This window comes from Rhinopithecus roxellana, chromosome 20 (assembly GCF_007565055.1).
Source record: "Rhinopithecus roxellana isolate Shanxi Qingling chromosome 20, ASM756505v1, whole genome shotgun sequence".
NCBI classification, from domain to species: Eukaryota; Metazoa; Chordata; class Mammalia; order Primates; family Cercopithecidae; genus Rhinopithecus; species Rhinopithecus roxellana.
In genome coordinates, this window is record NC_044568.1 from 78,862,526 (window position 1) to 78,874,679 (window position 12,154).

At 48.5% G+C, this 12,154-nt stretch overlaps 1 protein-coding gene across 1 annotated transcript in view; it reads right to left on the reverse strand.

The window, feature by feature from the left end:
• Nucleotides 1–12,154, reverse strand: part of LOC104667724 — a 152,532-nt gene that overhangs the window by 72,830 nt on the left and 67,548 nt on the right. Inside the window, exons 25-31 of the mRNA XM_030925148.1 lie at nt 11,908–12,063; nt 11,412–11,545; nt 10,834–10,992; nt 9,292–9,472; nt 3,089–3,300; nt 1,403–1,591; nt 453–592 (exon numbers count right to left, since the gene is read on the reverse strand). Of these exons, the coding sequence (XP_030781008.1) occupies nt 453–592; nt 1,403–1,591; nt 3,089–3,300; nt 9,292–9,472; nt 10,834–10,992; nt 11,412–11,545; nt 11,908–12,063 (1,171 nt within the window). The remainder of the gene's footprint in view (nt 1–452; nt 593–1,402; nt 1,592–3,088; nt 3,301–9,291; nt 9,473–10,833; nt 10,993–11,411; nt 11,546–11,907; nt 12,064–12,154) is intronic.

The following is a 12,154-nucleotide window of genomic DNA, read 5'->3' on the forward strand; positions in this document are numbered from 1 at the left end:
ATGAACACCGTGCAAACGATGCTGCTCTTCCTTTGTCATCACTGCTGCTGTATAGGCTGTAGGTGACTTATCTGAGGCCACAGAGCTGCTCAATGCATAGTCTGGAGCCCAAGATGGCTCTGCTCATCCCAACCTCGTGCTGTTCCCTGCACACAGGGAACTGCTTTTCTAATGAGCTCTGTCTCTAAGAAATGAGAAGACTTCCTTAGCAGCTCCAGGCCCGGATGATGAGACTAACTTCTGCTCCCACCTCAGCAACTAATGAAGGGGGCAAGGGATGTGGGAGCTTTCAGGGGAGGTGGCTCTCCTCTGGGATTTGGGTTCCATCTAAGCCCCAGCAGGTCAGCAGGGTTTCTCCAGGTAGCTCTGCCCATCCTGTTCCCCCGGGGACCCTCCATGCTGGAGAAGGGGAAACTTGCAGGGTGCCAGCCGAGGAGAAGGGTCGCACACACCTAAGGAGCAAGATTCCCCGTTTCCGGTACAATGTCCTGTCTTGCCTCAGCTCCTCCAGCTCTCCCTCCAACTGCAGGCCCCGAGGTTGGCCCTGGGCACCAGTCCGCAGAGCCGTCAGTGACACCTGGGTCTTCCGGGGCTGCAACAAGATCCAGGCTGGGAGGGACAGGCCAGCAGGACCATGCTGCAGACCTGCCTTGCAAGAAGACAACGGGTAGCCCCCTACAGCCTGCCCATCACCCCCAGAAATGACTATCCGAGAACGACTACCGAGCTCCACCCACAACTTCCACCCTGATTAGACCACAGGATTCCACCGGCACACCACCATGTCTAGACCTCCCTAGGTACCCAGGCGGAATGAAGAACTTGGATTTCTCAGCTAAAGAAAGCCAAGCTTTGCTCCTGGATCTGTGCTAATGTGACCAGGGTTCATTTCACAGAACAAGAAACTAAGGCTTGTCTAGGGGCAGTGGCTCACACCTGTAATCCCAACACTTTGGGAGGCTGAGATGGGAGGGTAACTTGAGCCCAGGGCTTTAAGACTAGCCTGGGAAACAGCAATACCTCGTGTCTCCCAAAAAAAAAAAAAAAAAAGAAGTCAGCTATGCATGGTGGCATGGGTGGCATGTGCCTATAGTTCTAACTACTTGGGAGGCTGAGCGGGGAGGATCCTTTAAGCCCAGGCGTTCGAGGCTGCAGTAAGCTATGACTTTATCACTGAACTCCAGCCTGGACAACAGAATGAGACTATCAAAAAATATGTAAGAAGAAAAGAAGGAAAAGGAAAAGGAGAGAGAGAGAGAGAAATAGAGGCTCCAGGAGGCCCAAGGTCACGGGCCAAGCCAGTGGCACAAAACCCTTTTCCATCCCAAGCAGGGAGAGAGGCAGGAGACCCAGGTGAGGGATTTGGTGGTCTCTTGGCTGCACAGGCCTCTTGGGCTCTTACCCACTCCAAGTGCCTGTAGGCGGCTGTTAGGTTCAGCTCCTGCCGGGGGCCTTTCAACCAGCAGTTCAGGATCTTACGGTCCCGGCTGTTCTCAGCATGGATCTCACCCTGCACTGCTGTGTTCCAGGCTGACTCGACTTCGCTCCAGCTGTGGAAGAGGCTCTGTGCCAAGACTGTCACCGTGGAGATCTGCAATGAGGTGAGAAGTGGGACCAAGGCCTTTGCATACCCTATTTCCTCCCCCGGGATACCCTTTCATCTCTTTCCTGCTTGGTGAACTCCTATTCACCCTCAAAACCCCTTCAATGTCATTTCTGTGAGGCCTAACCTGACTGGTGCAGGTAGGCTAGTTTTCCCTACACGGCCTTGAGACAAAAAGGAAAACTCCTCTCTGTCATCCCAACCCTGAGCAGGCATAATTTCCTTCTCTCCTCTTCAGTTTGGGGAGGGAATCTGATCTCGCTGGGCCGCTATTACTAGTAGCCAGGGTGTCTGTACCCTGAAGGGCACATGCTGGTGGGTGGCCTTCTCTCCCTGCACCATCACCATTGTCTTCGGGAGTCCTGGGAAGAGCTGGGTGTGATCTGGCTCGTTTCAGAGCTGGGGAAGGTAGACCACTTGCAGCCACCACCCTGGCACAAGCTCTGCATGGGATGGTGCCCTGTTGGCTGCCATCCCTTGTTCATACAACTTGGGGGTCTCACAAGGAGAAGTGACAAGGACAAGACAGGGTTTGGACGTGGCTGAGCCTCCAACCCAATACCAGAACTTCGTAACACTTTGTCCCACGTCACTGATCCTCAGTTCCCCACCGCCAACTTCCCCATTTCCCACAACGGCACTTCCATCCCACCAGATGCTTTACCAAAACCTGAGAGCCATTTATTTCCTTTCTTTCACTCCCTCCCCACCGCCAGTCCATCAGCAAATCTGGCATCTCCAGGATCTGGACACTTGCCGGCACCTCCACTGCCACCACCCTGGACCAGGCCGCCATGCCCTCTGGTTGGGTGAAGGGCAGGAGCCAGCTAGTCAACCGTACCTCGCTCTCCTGTCTTGGCACCCTCTGGTACACAGAGGCCTCCTCGTGGTTCCTAAGATTATCACCGCTCTTGACTCTACACTGGTGCCACCCAGCCCTGCCTCAGAGGGGACTGTGCTGCCCTTGGATGAGCCCAATTGAGCCCGGACCTTCCCCACATCCACGCATCACCCAGTGCAGGTAGACAGTCCATCTACCAGGCTCCCAGCCCTGCAGATGATACTAATGGGTTTTCTTCCAAACCTGTTCTTGCTTCTGCACCAAACGCGTGCAGACAAGCAACTTCATGACAGTTAGTAGATGGGATGAAACCGGCTCATGTCCTAGAAGTTTTCACTCTGTTTTTTGGACAAAAGCTGAATGTCTACCTATTTCCAAAGTCCTGTTCGACTTGCTTTCCTATTTTATATTTCTTTCCCCTTCAGCTGCTAAGCAGGGATATGATAAATCTTCTTTTTTTAGGTCTCATTTTTCTGCGTCACTTAGGAACTAACTCTGATAGTTGTAGGCACTGGGAGGGCCCAACTTCACACATGTGTGAGCTGCTATCTGCCCACAGGCCTCAGATTTTATCCGCCTCTGCACCAGAAAAAGGTCTCAGTGGCAGGTGACCAGGCATGTGCTGGGGGCTGAGCAATGCTCACCCGGAGGTAGGTGGTAGCTGGGGTGTAGACCTGGATCTTGCCTTCCCTGTTGGGGCCCTGACTCCTGCAGGCCACGCTGACCACCAGGTCCTTCAGGGTCCAGGCCTTGCCCAGTGTTAGCTCCAGGACAGCCTGGAACACAGCTCGGTGTGGCCAGTGTAGCCGGTGAGCTGCAGAGACTATCAGCCATGGACTATTCAGGTTCAAGTCTCCTGCAAGGGAAAAAGGAGAATCTGGTACACAGGGAAGAGGAAGCTTGTAGTAGGCAGCAAGAGTCCCCAGAGTCTCATCATAGCCGCAATGGACTGATCTCAAAACTGGGAGTAACTAGGCACGAGGGAACTTTCTAGGACATTGGTGATGTTGTGACTTAGGACAGGTGTTTGGACCACCCAGGTGTATACGCCTGTCAAAACTCATCCAATCGTACTGTCATTTATGCATTTCACTCTGCTTCGTGAAACACATACTGAAACGTTTAGCGGTGAAATGTATCAGTCTACAACTTACTTTGAACTGCACAGAAAAAAGAAGAGGGCTGGATATGTGGAGAGAGAGGTGATGAGGCAAGTGGGGTCAACTGTCAATAGCAGAACTTAGTATGAGAGGACGCTGGTGATGACCATACCATTCATCCAACTCGTCTGAATGTTTGCAGTTTTTTCATAATAAAACATTGGAAGGTTGGGCGCAGTGGCTCATGCCTGTAATCCCAGCACCTTGGGAGGCCAAGGTGGGAGGATCACTTGAGTCTAGGAGTTTGAGTCCAGTTTGGGCAACAAAGTGAGACCCCATCTCTACAAAAAATACAAAAATTAGCCAGGCACGGTAGTGCTCACCTATATCACAGCTACTTGGGAGGCTCAGGTGGAGGCTGCAAGTGGCTGTGATGGTGCCAATGCACTCCAGCCTGGGCAACAGAGGGAGACCATGTCTCAAAGAAAAAAAAAAAAACAAAAAAACAAAACAAAAAAAAAGAACACAGGTAGAAATGCTGAGGGCTGTGAAGAAAAACAATACAGAAGGAATTTGATAAAAATTGGGTAGGTCAGCAAAAACTTCTAGGAGGACATTACCATTTACCTGATACCTAAATGAAGGACAAGCAGGAGTTAATCAAAGGGGCAGGCAACCCACCCCTGCTGGAGACAGGAGATTTACTGTCTGGGGAAACCGAGGCAGACAGGCTCAGATGCAGGGGCAAAGACACAGTAAGGGGAGGGAGGAGCTGCTGAGTTGAGAACAGGGAGACGCTGAAGAGTGGGCAGCCTGGTTCCTGCCCAGTTGCTCCCTTCTCATGGGAAACGGGAAGATGGCACCACAGAAGAACAGAAGGAAGGCATGGATCCCTGGAAAGCCAGGTCCCCACCCAATTGCTTGATTGACAGGGAAGCCCACCAGTCCACACATGCGCCCACCTATACATAGCGCCTCTTTCCAAACAAGTTTTGAGTCTCCAATTTGTTTTCTATTTCATTCATGTTCTTACATGGTGATAAAGATCTTATTTCACTTTATAGATCACAGTTGCGACCTGGCAAACTCGGGCCCTCCAGAACATATGTCTGGTTGCTCAGCTTTTATTGTTGGTGTTGTTGTTGTTGTTTTGCTTTTGAGGTCATGGTCATTCATTTATTTCTCATTACATTGGGCTGGACCAAGGGTCATGTGCCAGTGTATAGATTATGTTATTCCGTTGCTTTCAGACAGAATTGGGATCCAGGTTCTAATTGTCTCCCAAGTTCAAGACCTGGATCAGAACCAGAAGAGAGCAGCTACTGCTGCAGGAGGCTAGGGGCTGCTGGAGGAAAGGCAGGAAACAGACCTAGAGCTGACCACACACGGGGTTCATGATCAAGGGCGCTCCCTCTGGGTACTACAGGATCCTGCACACAGCCTGTGGATTGGGGAGCTCACAGCGGCCCCTCAAAGTGAATGGGGATGGCACAGGCCTGGGTTTGGAACTCTGGAGCTGGAAGGACAACTGCATCTGCCCAGGCAGGACTTGAAAACATTTAGTCCTTCCATCTGCATCCCAAAATCCTGTGTAGAGACTTTCCATGAGGACAGGGCCAGGGCTGGCTCCTGGGTCTCTGGGTGGCCTCATGGGTCATCTGGTAAAAGTTCTGCAAACTTGTCACCATCTGGGGACATTCCTGCCAGTTCTCCATGCCCTTCTGTGTGAGACACTGGGCAACTGCTTTAGGTCATTCATGATTCTTCTTCCTCAACTCTTCAAATTCAGGAGATTTCTAATCTTTTAGAAAACTCTAGATCTCCAGTTACTCCAAAGGTGAATTAACTGGTCTGATGATTTTTCTGGTTTCTCACTTTCTTTTTCCTTCTTTACTTCCTGAGGGCTTCTAGTCATTTTAGTCAGATGTCTCACTGTCTCCACTTTTATTCCTGAGTTTTCTCCTGGGATCCTTGTGATGGGCAGTCTTAGGGCCTAACCCTGGGTTGGCAGAGAACTAGCACTCACTCTCTCCTAATGCGATCCAGGAGAGTCAAGAGGCGCCCAAGTGTGGAAATGTGTTCTCTCCTCCTTGTTTTGGCAGGTCTCTTACTCTAAGTTTTATAAAAGGATTTTAAGGAGAATAGATTTTTTTAGACAAACTTTTAAATCTCTGCTCCAGAATATGAGATCCCTAACTTTGCTAAACTGCTGGTTTTAATTAAGTCCTCAGGCAGCTTCTGAGTACACTCAAAACATAATTACCCTGTTTGAAAACAGGGTAACCAATATTTTGAGCAGCCGACTCAAACATAAACACATATCCAAGGCTGGCTTAGCATTTGGGGGAAAGCCTCCAACAGGAAATACAGAAATAAAAAGAAAAAAGAAACTCCGAGGAAACAGATAAAACTCCCCGAAATTCTGTAACTTATACTCTAAGAGAAGACAATTGCATTCATGGAACAGGATGATTTAAGAAAGGAACAAAAAAACAGAGCTCTTGAAAATATAAGATAATCCAAAATAAAAATGCCAGTAGAAGGGCTGGCATATGAAGTCGAGGAAATCGGCACTTAAATAGAACAAAAGGACAAAGAAATAGAACAAAAGAGAAACAAGGAGGCCGGGTGCGGTGGCCCACACCTCTAATCCTAGCACTTTGGGAGTCAGAGGCAGGAGGGTCACTTGAGCGCAGGAGTTTGAGACCTGCCTGGACAAAATACTGAGACCCCATTCTCCAAAAAAACAAAAAGAAAAAAGACAAAAATAAAAACAAGTTTGAAAAGAGAAACAGAGAAAACATTAGAGGCTCAGTTTTCTGAGGACTGACATCTAACCAACAGGAATTTCAGAACAAAGAAAGGAAATTCTCAAAGAAACTGTAAGAGAAAATTACCCAGACCAAAATGACACGATTCCAAACTGAAATGCCCTATGCTAAGAACCCAGTACAACAGAGAAACATAGGTCCATACTAAGGTACCTCGTAATGAGATTTACCACCACCAGGACTAACACGAGCTCCTAAAAGCTTCTAAGACAGTGAGAAAAGGGTCACATACAAAAGATGCTAAATCAGAAAAAGCATGAGATCTCCCAATTAATTCACAACAATGGAGCAATGTCTTCAAAATCCCAAGAGAAAATTATTTCCAACCTAAAATTCTCCACTCAAACTCCCCCAGTATTATCAACATTAGGGTCTCAAAATGTTTGTATTCTGTTATGGATTGTGTTCCCCCAAAAGATTAACTGAAGTCTTAATCCCCAATACCTCCCAATGTGACCTTAACTGAAAATGAGGTCATTGCAGATATCATTAAGTCAAGATGAGATCATAATAGAATAGGACAGGCCCTTAACCCAATAGAACTGATGTCTCTATTAGAAAAGAAAAATCTGGACACAGACCCACACACACAGGAGAATGCCACGTGACAAAAGAGGCAGACATTAGAGAGGATGCGGTTGTAAGCCAAGGAACACCAAGCTTCAACATCCATCACCAAATGCTTGGAAAAGGCAAGGGAGGGTTCTCGCCAGAGCCTAAGAGGGAACATGGCCCTGGGGGCTCCTTGACTCAAACTTACGGCCTTCAGAACTGTGAAATAACAAATTTCTGTTGTTTTAAGCTGCCCGGTTTAGTAATTAGTTACAGAAACCCTTGGGATTGAGTACACCTCGCATCTATGCTTTCTCTGGAAGCTACTGAAAGATGTACTCCATCAGAACAAAGGAATAAACCAAGAGAGATGACACAGGTTTAAGCAAAAGGGGTTGTGACCCAGAGGAGAAGTGAAAAGAAATCCAGGTTGATGGAAAAGGGAGGCTACAGAACCACAACTGTGCAACTGGTCTACTTTGGAGCAAGACACAGGCTCCAGGAAGAGGGTCCCCAAGAAAAATATCAGAATTATTTGAAGTCAATGAACAATCTGATGTGTCTGACCACCTGGAAAAAAGTTTTGCAATGCTGCTGAAATTCTGTAATTAGTAGGCAAAAATTATAGAAAACTAATCAAATAGAAAAATAAAGGCAATTACAAACTCCTGAAAAACACAAAAAGTCACCAAGACAGTACACCATATATCTAAGCTATGTAAGACGTTTACAGTTATAATTCTGTAAGCATCAGATGTTAACAAAATGTAATTCTTTTAAGAAAATAGGGAGAAATACGTATTTGAAAGGGGCACCAATCTAAGAGTTAAATTCTTATCCTCTCTAGTAAGAAACCTATGGAGAATGACCAAAGCTGAACATTCAAGAAGTAACAGCATGATTATATTATTTTAAAAGATGGAGAATATAAACAGAAAAATTGGCTGAAAGAATTTAGAGTGCTTGCTGTTTTAAGCAAGACTTGGGGTAGGGGCCAGGCACAGCAGCTCACACCTGTAATACCAGCACTTTGGGAGGCAGAAGAAGGTAGATCCTTTGAGCTCAGGAGTTCAAGACCAGCCTGGCCAAAATAGTGAAACCCCACCTCTACTAAGAATACAAAAATTAGCCAGGTGTGGTAGCACACACCTGTAACACCAGCTACTCGGGAGGGTGAGACAAGAGAATAGCTTGAGTCTTGGATGCAGAGGTTGCAGTGAGCCGAGATCATGCCACTGCGCTCCAGCCTGGGTGAGAGAGTAAGACTGTCTCAAAAAAACAAAAACAAAAACAAAAAAAACACAAGGTAGGCAGGTGTGACACTGAGGACATATTTCTTTTATAAACTTTAATCAACTTTTAGAAAACGTAGTTCAAGTCTATACAAGAGCAAAGAGCATAATACAATGAGCCCCCATGAGACCCAGCTTCGACAATGAGCAACTCACAGTCAAATTCACTTTTAAACAAGTTATCACTTCAATAAAAATAAAAATTGAAAAAAATAATTCATGGATAAACTATGGTGAATTCTTTTTTTTTTTTTTTTTTTTTTTTTTGGAGATGGAGTTTCACTCTTGTTGCCCAGGCTGGAGTGCAGTGGTGTGATCTCCACTCACTGCAACCTCTGCCTCCCAGGTCCAAGTGATCCTCCTGCCTCAGCCTCCTGAGTAGCTGGGATTACAGCTGCCTGACACCACACATGGCTAACTTTTGTATTTTTAGTAGAGATAGGGTTTCACCATGTTGGCCAGGCTGATCTCGAACTCCTGACCTCAAGTAATCCGCCCCCCGCCAGCCTCGCAAAGTACTGGGATTGCAGGCATGAGCCACCATACCCAGCCAGTGGATCCATTTTCCATTTTTTAAAAGTGAGAGACAGTGTTTTCCAGACACAAAGATGCACAAATGCAAAGGCCCTGGAGCGTGTCTGGGGAGCAAAAAAAGGCCTCCGAGCCTGCAGGATAGTGAGCAATGGGAAGAGTGGGGTAGGACAAGGCTGGAGAAGGAGGCAGGGAACTGACACTTGACTGGCAAAGGTAAGAAGTTAGGATGTAATTATAAGCATGATGGGACTCTTTAAAAATAAGAGTTTTTGTGTGTTTGGTTCTAAAATTAAGACAGGTTCCCACTATGTTGCGCAGGCTGATCTCAGACTTCTGGCCTCCAGAAGTCCTCCCGCCTCGGCCTCCCACAGTGCTGGGATGACAAGTGTGAACCACTGTGCCTGGCCCAGTTTGAGTCTTGAGTTAGCCTAGCCAATAAAAGGAAAAGGTGTTCCGGGAAGGAGGCATAGCTTGAACAAAGGCCTGGAAGTCAGAAATCTGAGCTGCTAGCCAAGGAGGCCCCACAGCCAACACTCACCTTCCCACTTCCACAGGGTGGCCCGAGATGTGTCCTTCCACTGCCCGCCTGCCACAAACAGCGGCCGCCCATTGTACTGCACCTTCAGGTGACTGCTTCTCTCCACATAGGGCAGGCGGAGGCTCAAGTGGTGCAGCTGCACACGGCAATCCACCTGCCTCTCAGGCACCTGCAGCACAAACTGGAGAATGCCCACCCCCCCAAGATGCCAATGGGATCATGCCATCCCTGGCCTAGAATGTGCCCAGGAAATCGAGGCAACAGTGAACCAAGATTGCACCACTGCACTCCACACGAGCAACGTGAGTGGAACCCAGTCCGAAAAACAGAAAACAAGGAGCTTTGGTAAGGATGTGGAGAAATCTGAATTCTCAAATGCTGATGGTGGGAAGGTAAAATACTGCAGCTGCTGTGGAAAACAGTGTGGCAGTTTTTCAAAAAATTAAAGATCGAATTACCATATGACCCCAGCAATGACACTTCCAGGTGTATATACAAAAGAACTGAAAGCAATTGAAACAACTGAAAGCATCAGTCCATAACAGCATTTATTCACAATAGCCAAAAGATGGAAGCAACCCGCATGTCCATCAACGGATGAATGGATAAATAAAATGCTGTCTATACAGACAATGGAGTATTCAGCCTTAAAAAGGAAGGAAATTTGACACATGCTACGATATGGATGAAACTTGAGGACATGCTAAGTAAGCCAGTCAAAAACAGGACAGGAAAGGCGTGATGACTCGCACCTGTAATCCCAGCACTTTGGGAGGGTGAGGTGGGTGGATCACCTGAGGTCAGGAGTTCGAGACCAGCCTGGCCAACATGGAGAAACCCCGTCTCTACTAAAAATACAAAAAAATTAGCCAGACATGGTGGCAGGCACCTGTAATCCCAGCTACTCGGGAGGCTGAGGCTAGAGAATCGCTTGAGCCCAGGAGGAGGAGGTTGCAGTGAGCCAGGATTGTGCCACTGTACTCCAGCCTGGGTGGCAGAACAAGACTCAGTCTCCTAATAAATAAATAAATAAAATAAAATAAATAACACAAATAGTAAATTTTACATGACATATATTTAATCACAATTAAAATCAAAGTTAATATTTAAAAGACCATTTGCAGGACTGGATCCGAAAAGGGAAAAAAAATTCTAAACCAATTTTTAAATAAACATACGAGGTTAAATAGTGCTGTTTAAAAACTACCACCTGTTCAGCTGCTGAACACACCATCATTCCTAACTCAGCAAAAGACCCCACTCTCAGGGAAAAGCTAAAAGCGAACCCCTCTTTCCAAAACGCATTTTTACAGGTGGAAATCTGTGTTTCCCAAGCCCTCCTGCCAGTCCTTGGCACTCTGAGAAGCATTTCTCACCCCTGGGGACGTGGGGCTGGAGGTACAAAACGGAAAGTCACCAAGGCTGAGTTTCAGTTGACTGCATCCTTGCAGCCAGGGCCAGAGGGCCATGCGGGGGTTCACCAGCTCCCACCATCCATGCTGGACTCATGGGGCACGGCTCTGCTGCAGTGGCCGGGCTCACCTCCATGAAGTGATTGCTCAGGGCGGGCCCCGAGTCATTCTTGAAGGTCTGGCTGACACGGAGATGCCTCTTGTTGCTGTTCTTGTCCCAGTGCTTCCCGTAGCTCACCTCCAGCTGTGAGCGCAGGTGGCCTGAGTCCTCCTCGTGCCAGAGCTGGACCTGGGACACACATGGGTGGTGAACTGCCCATGGAGGCCCTGCCCACCCAGTCCCTGGGCCTCCTCACAGCCACCCACTCCAGCTTGGTTTTCAAAAGAGGCGGTTTTGTAGGAAGCACTATTTTGGTTTGTTTTTAATTTATTATTTATTTATTTTAGAAACAAGATCTCAGTCTCCCACCCAGGCTGGAGTACAGGGGCGCCATCTTGGCTCACTGCAACCTCTGCCTCCTGGGCTGAAGCATTCCTGGACGAACAGATGTAAGACTGAGGCTGAAGTTCCAGCCCCAGATCCATTCCCATATGGCTATGTGATTGGGAGCAAGTCCATCTCTTCGGAGATGAGCTCAGGGTACTCAAATCACCACTTGCCTGACTCTGGTGCTCTCTCTGGATGTCGCACCTGGCCTGGGCACCCACCTTGTGGCTGAAGGCTGGGATCTGTGTGCAGTGGAGCTCATGGTCCAGCTCCAGCCTGTAGGCGCCATTCGAGCTGCTCTCTGCCTGCAGCTTCTGGCTGGTGCTACACTCGTGTGCCGGCTGCTTCGCCTGACCTGTGCGGATTGACCCAGAGACCCCTGCCCTCCTCTGCCAGGCAGCCCTCCATCAAGGCTCCAAGAGGAGGAGGGTCTGGCCCAGCCTGGCCTCAGCCACACCCCCATGCTCTAGTCCACCTGTCACTCCGTTAGAACCTGACGATGGGGAGGTCTTAAGAGATGGATGAAAGTCCCCTTAAGAGACACACCTTTTTTTTTTTTTTAATGGGCAGGTACTCAGTCCTAGTCAGAGCCAACAGAATGACTAATGGAAAACCCCGTGGTGACAGCATATCTTAGCTAACGGAGCCACAGCCCTAGGAAACAGAGCAGGCCCTGTCACCTCCACCTGCTCCGCAGCCAGGCACGCAGCGCCTTACCCAGGAGGCTGTACTGGATCCTCAGGGAGTTGGTCCAGAGCTGGTCCCATTGCTGTAGCAGGCCAATGGCACGCAGCCCCACCAGCCCTGGCACGAAGAGCTCGGCACTCACGGTGGCCACCCACCGTCCATCCTCTTCCTTCCTCTCCAGCAGTGCTGCAGGGACAGAGAGCAGGCAGATGAGAGGGCCAGCCCCCCGGGACCAACAGCCCCACCCCCAGGCAAAGAGGGGACTCGGGAATCACCG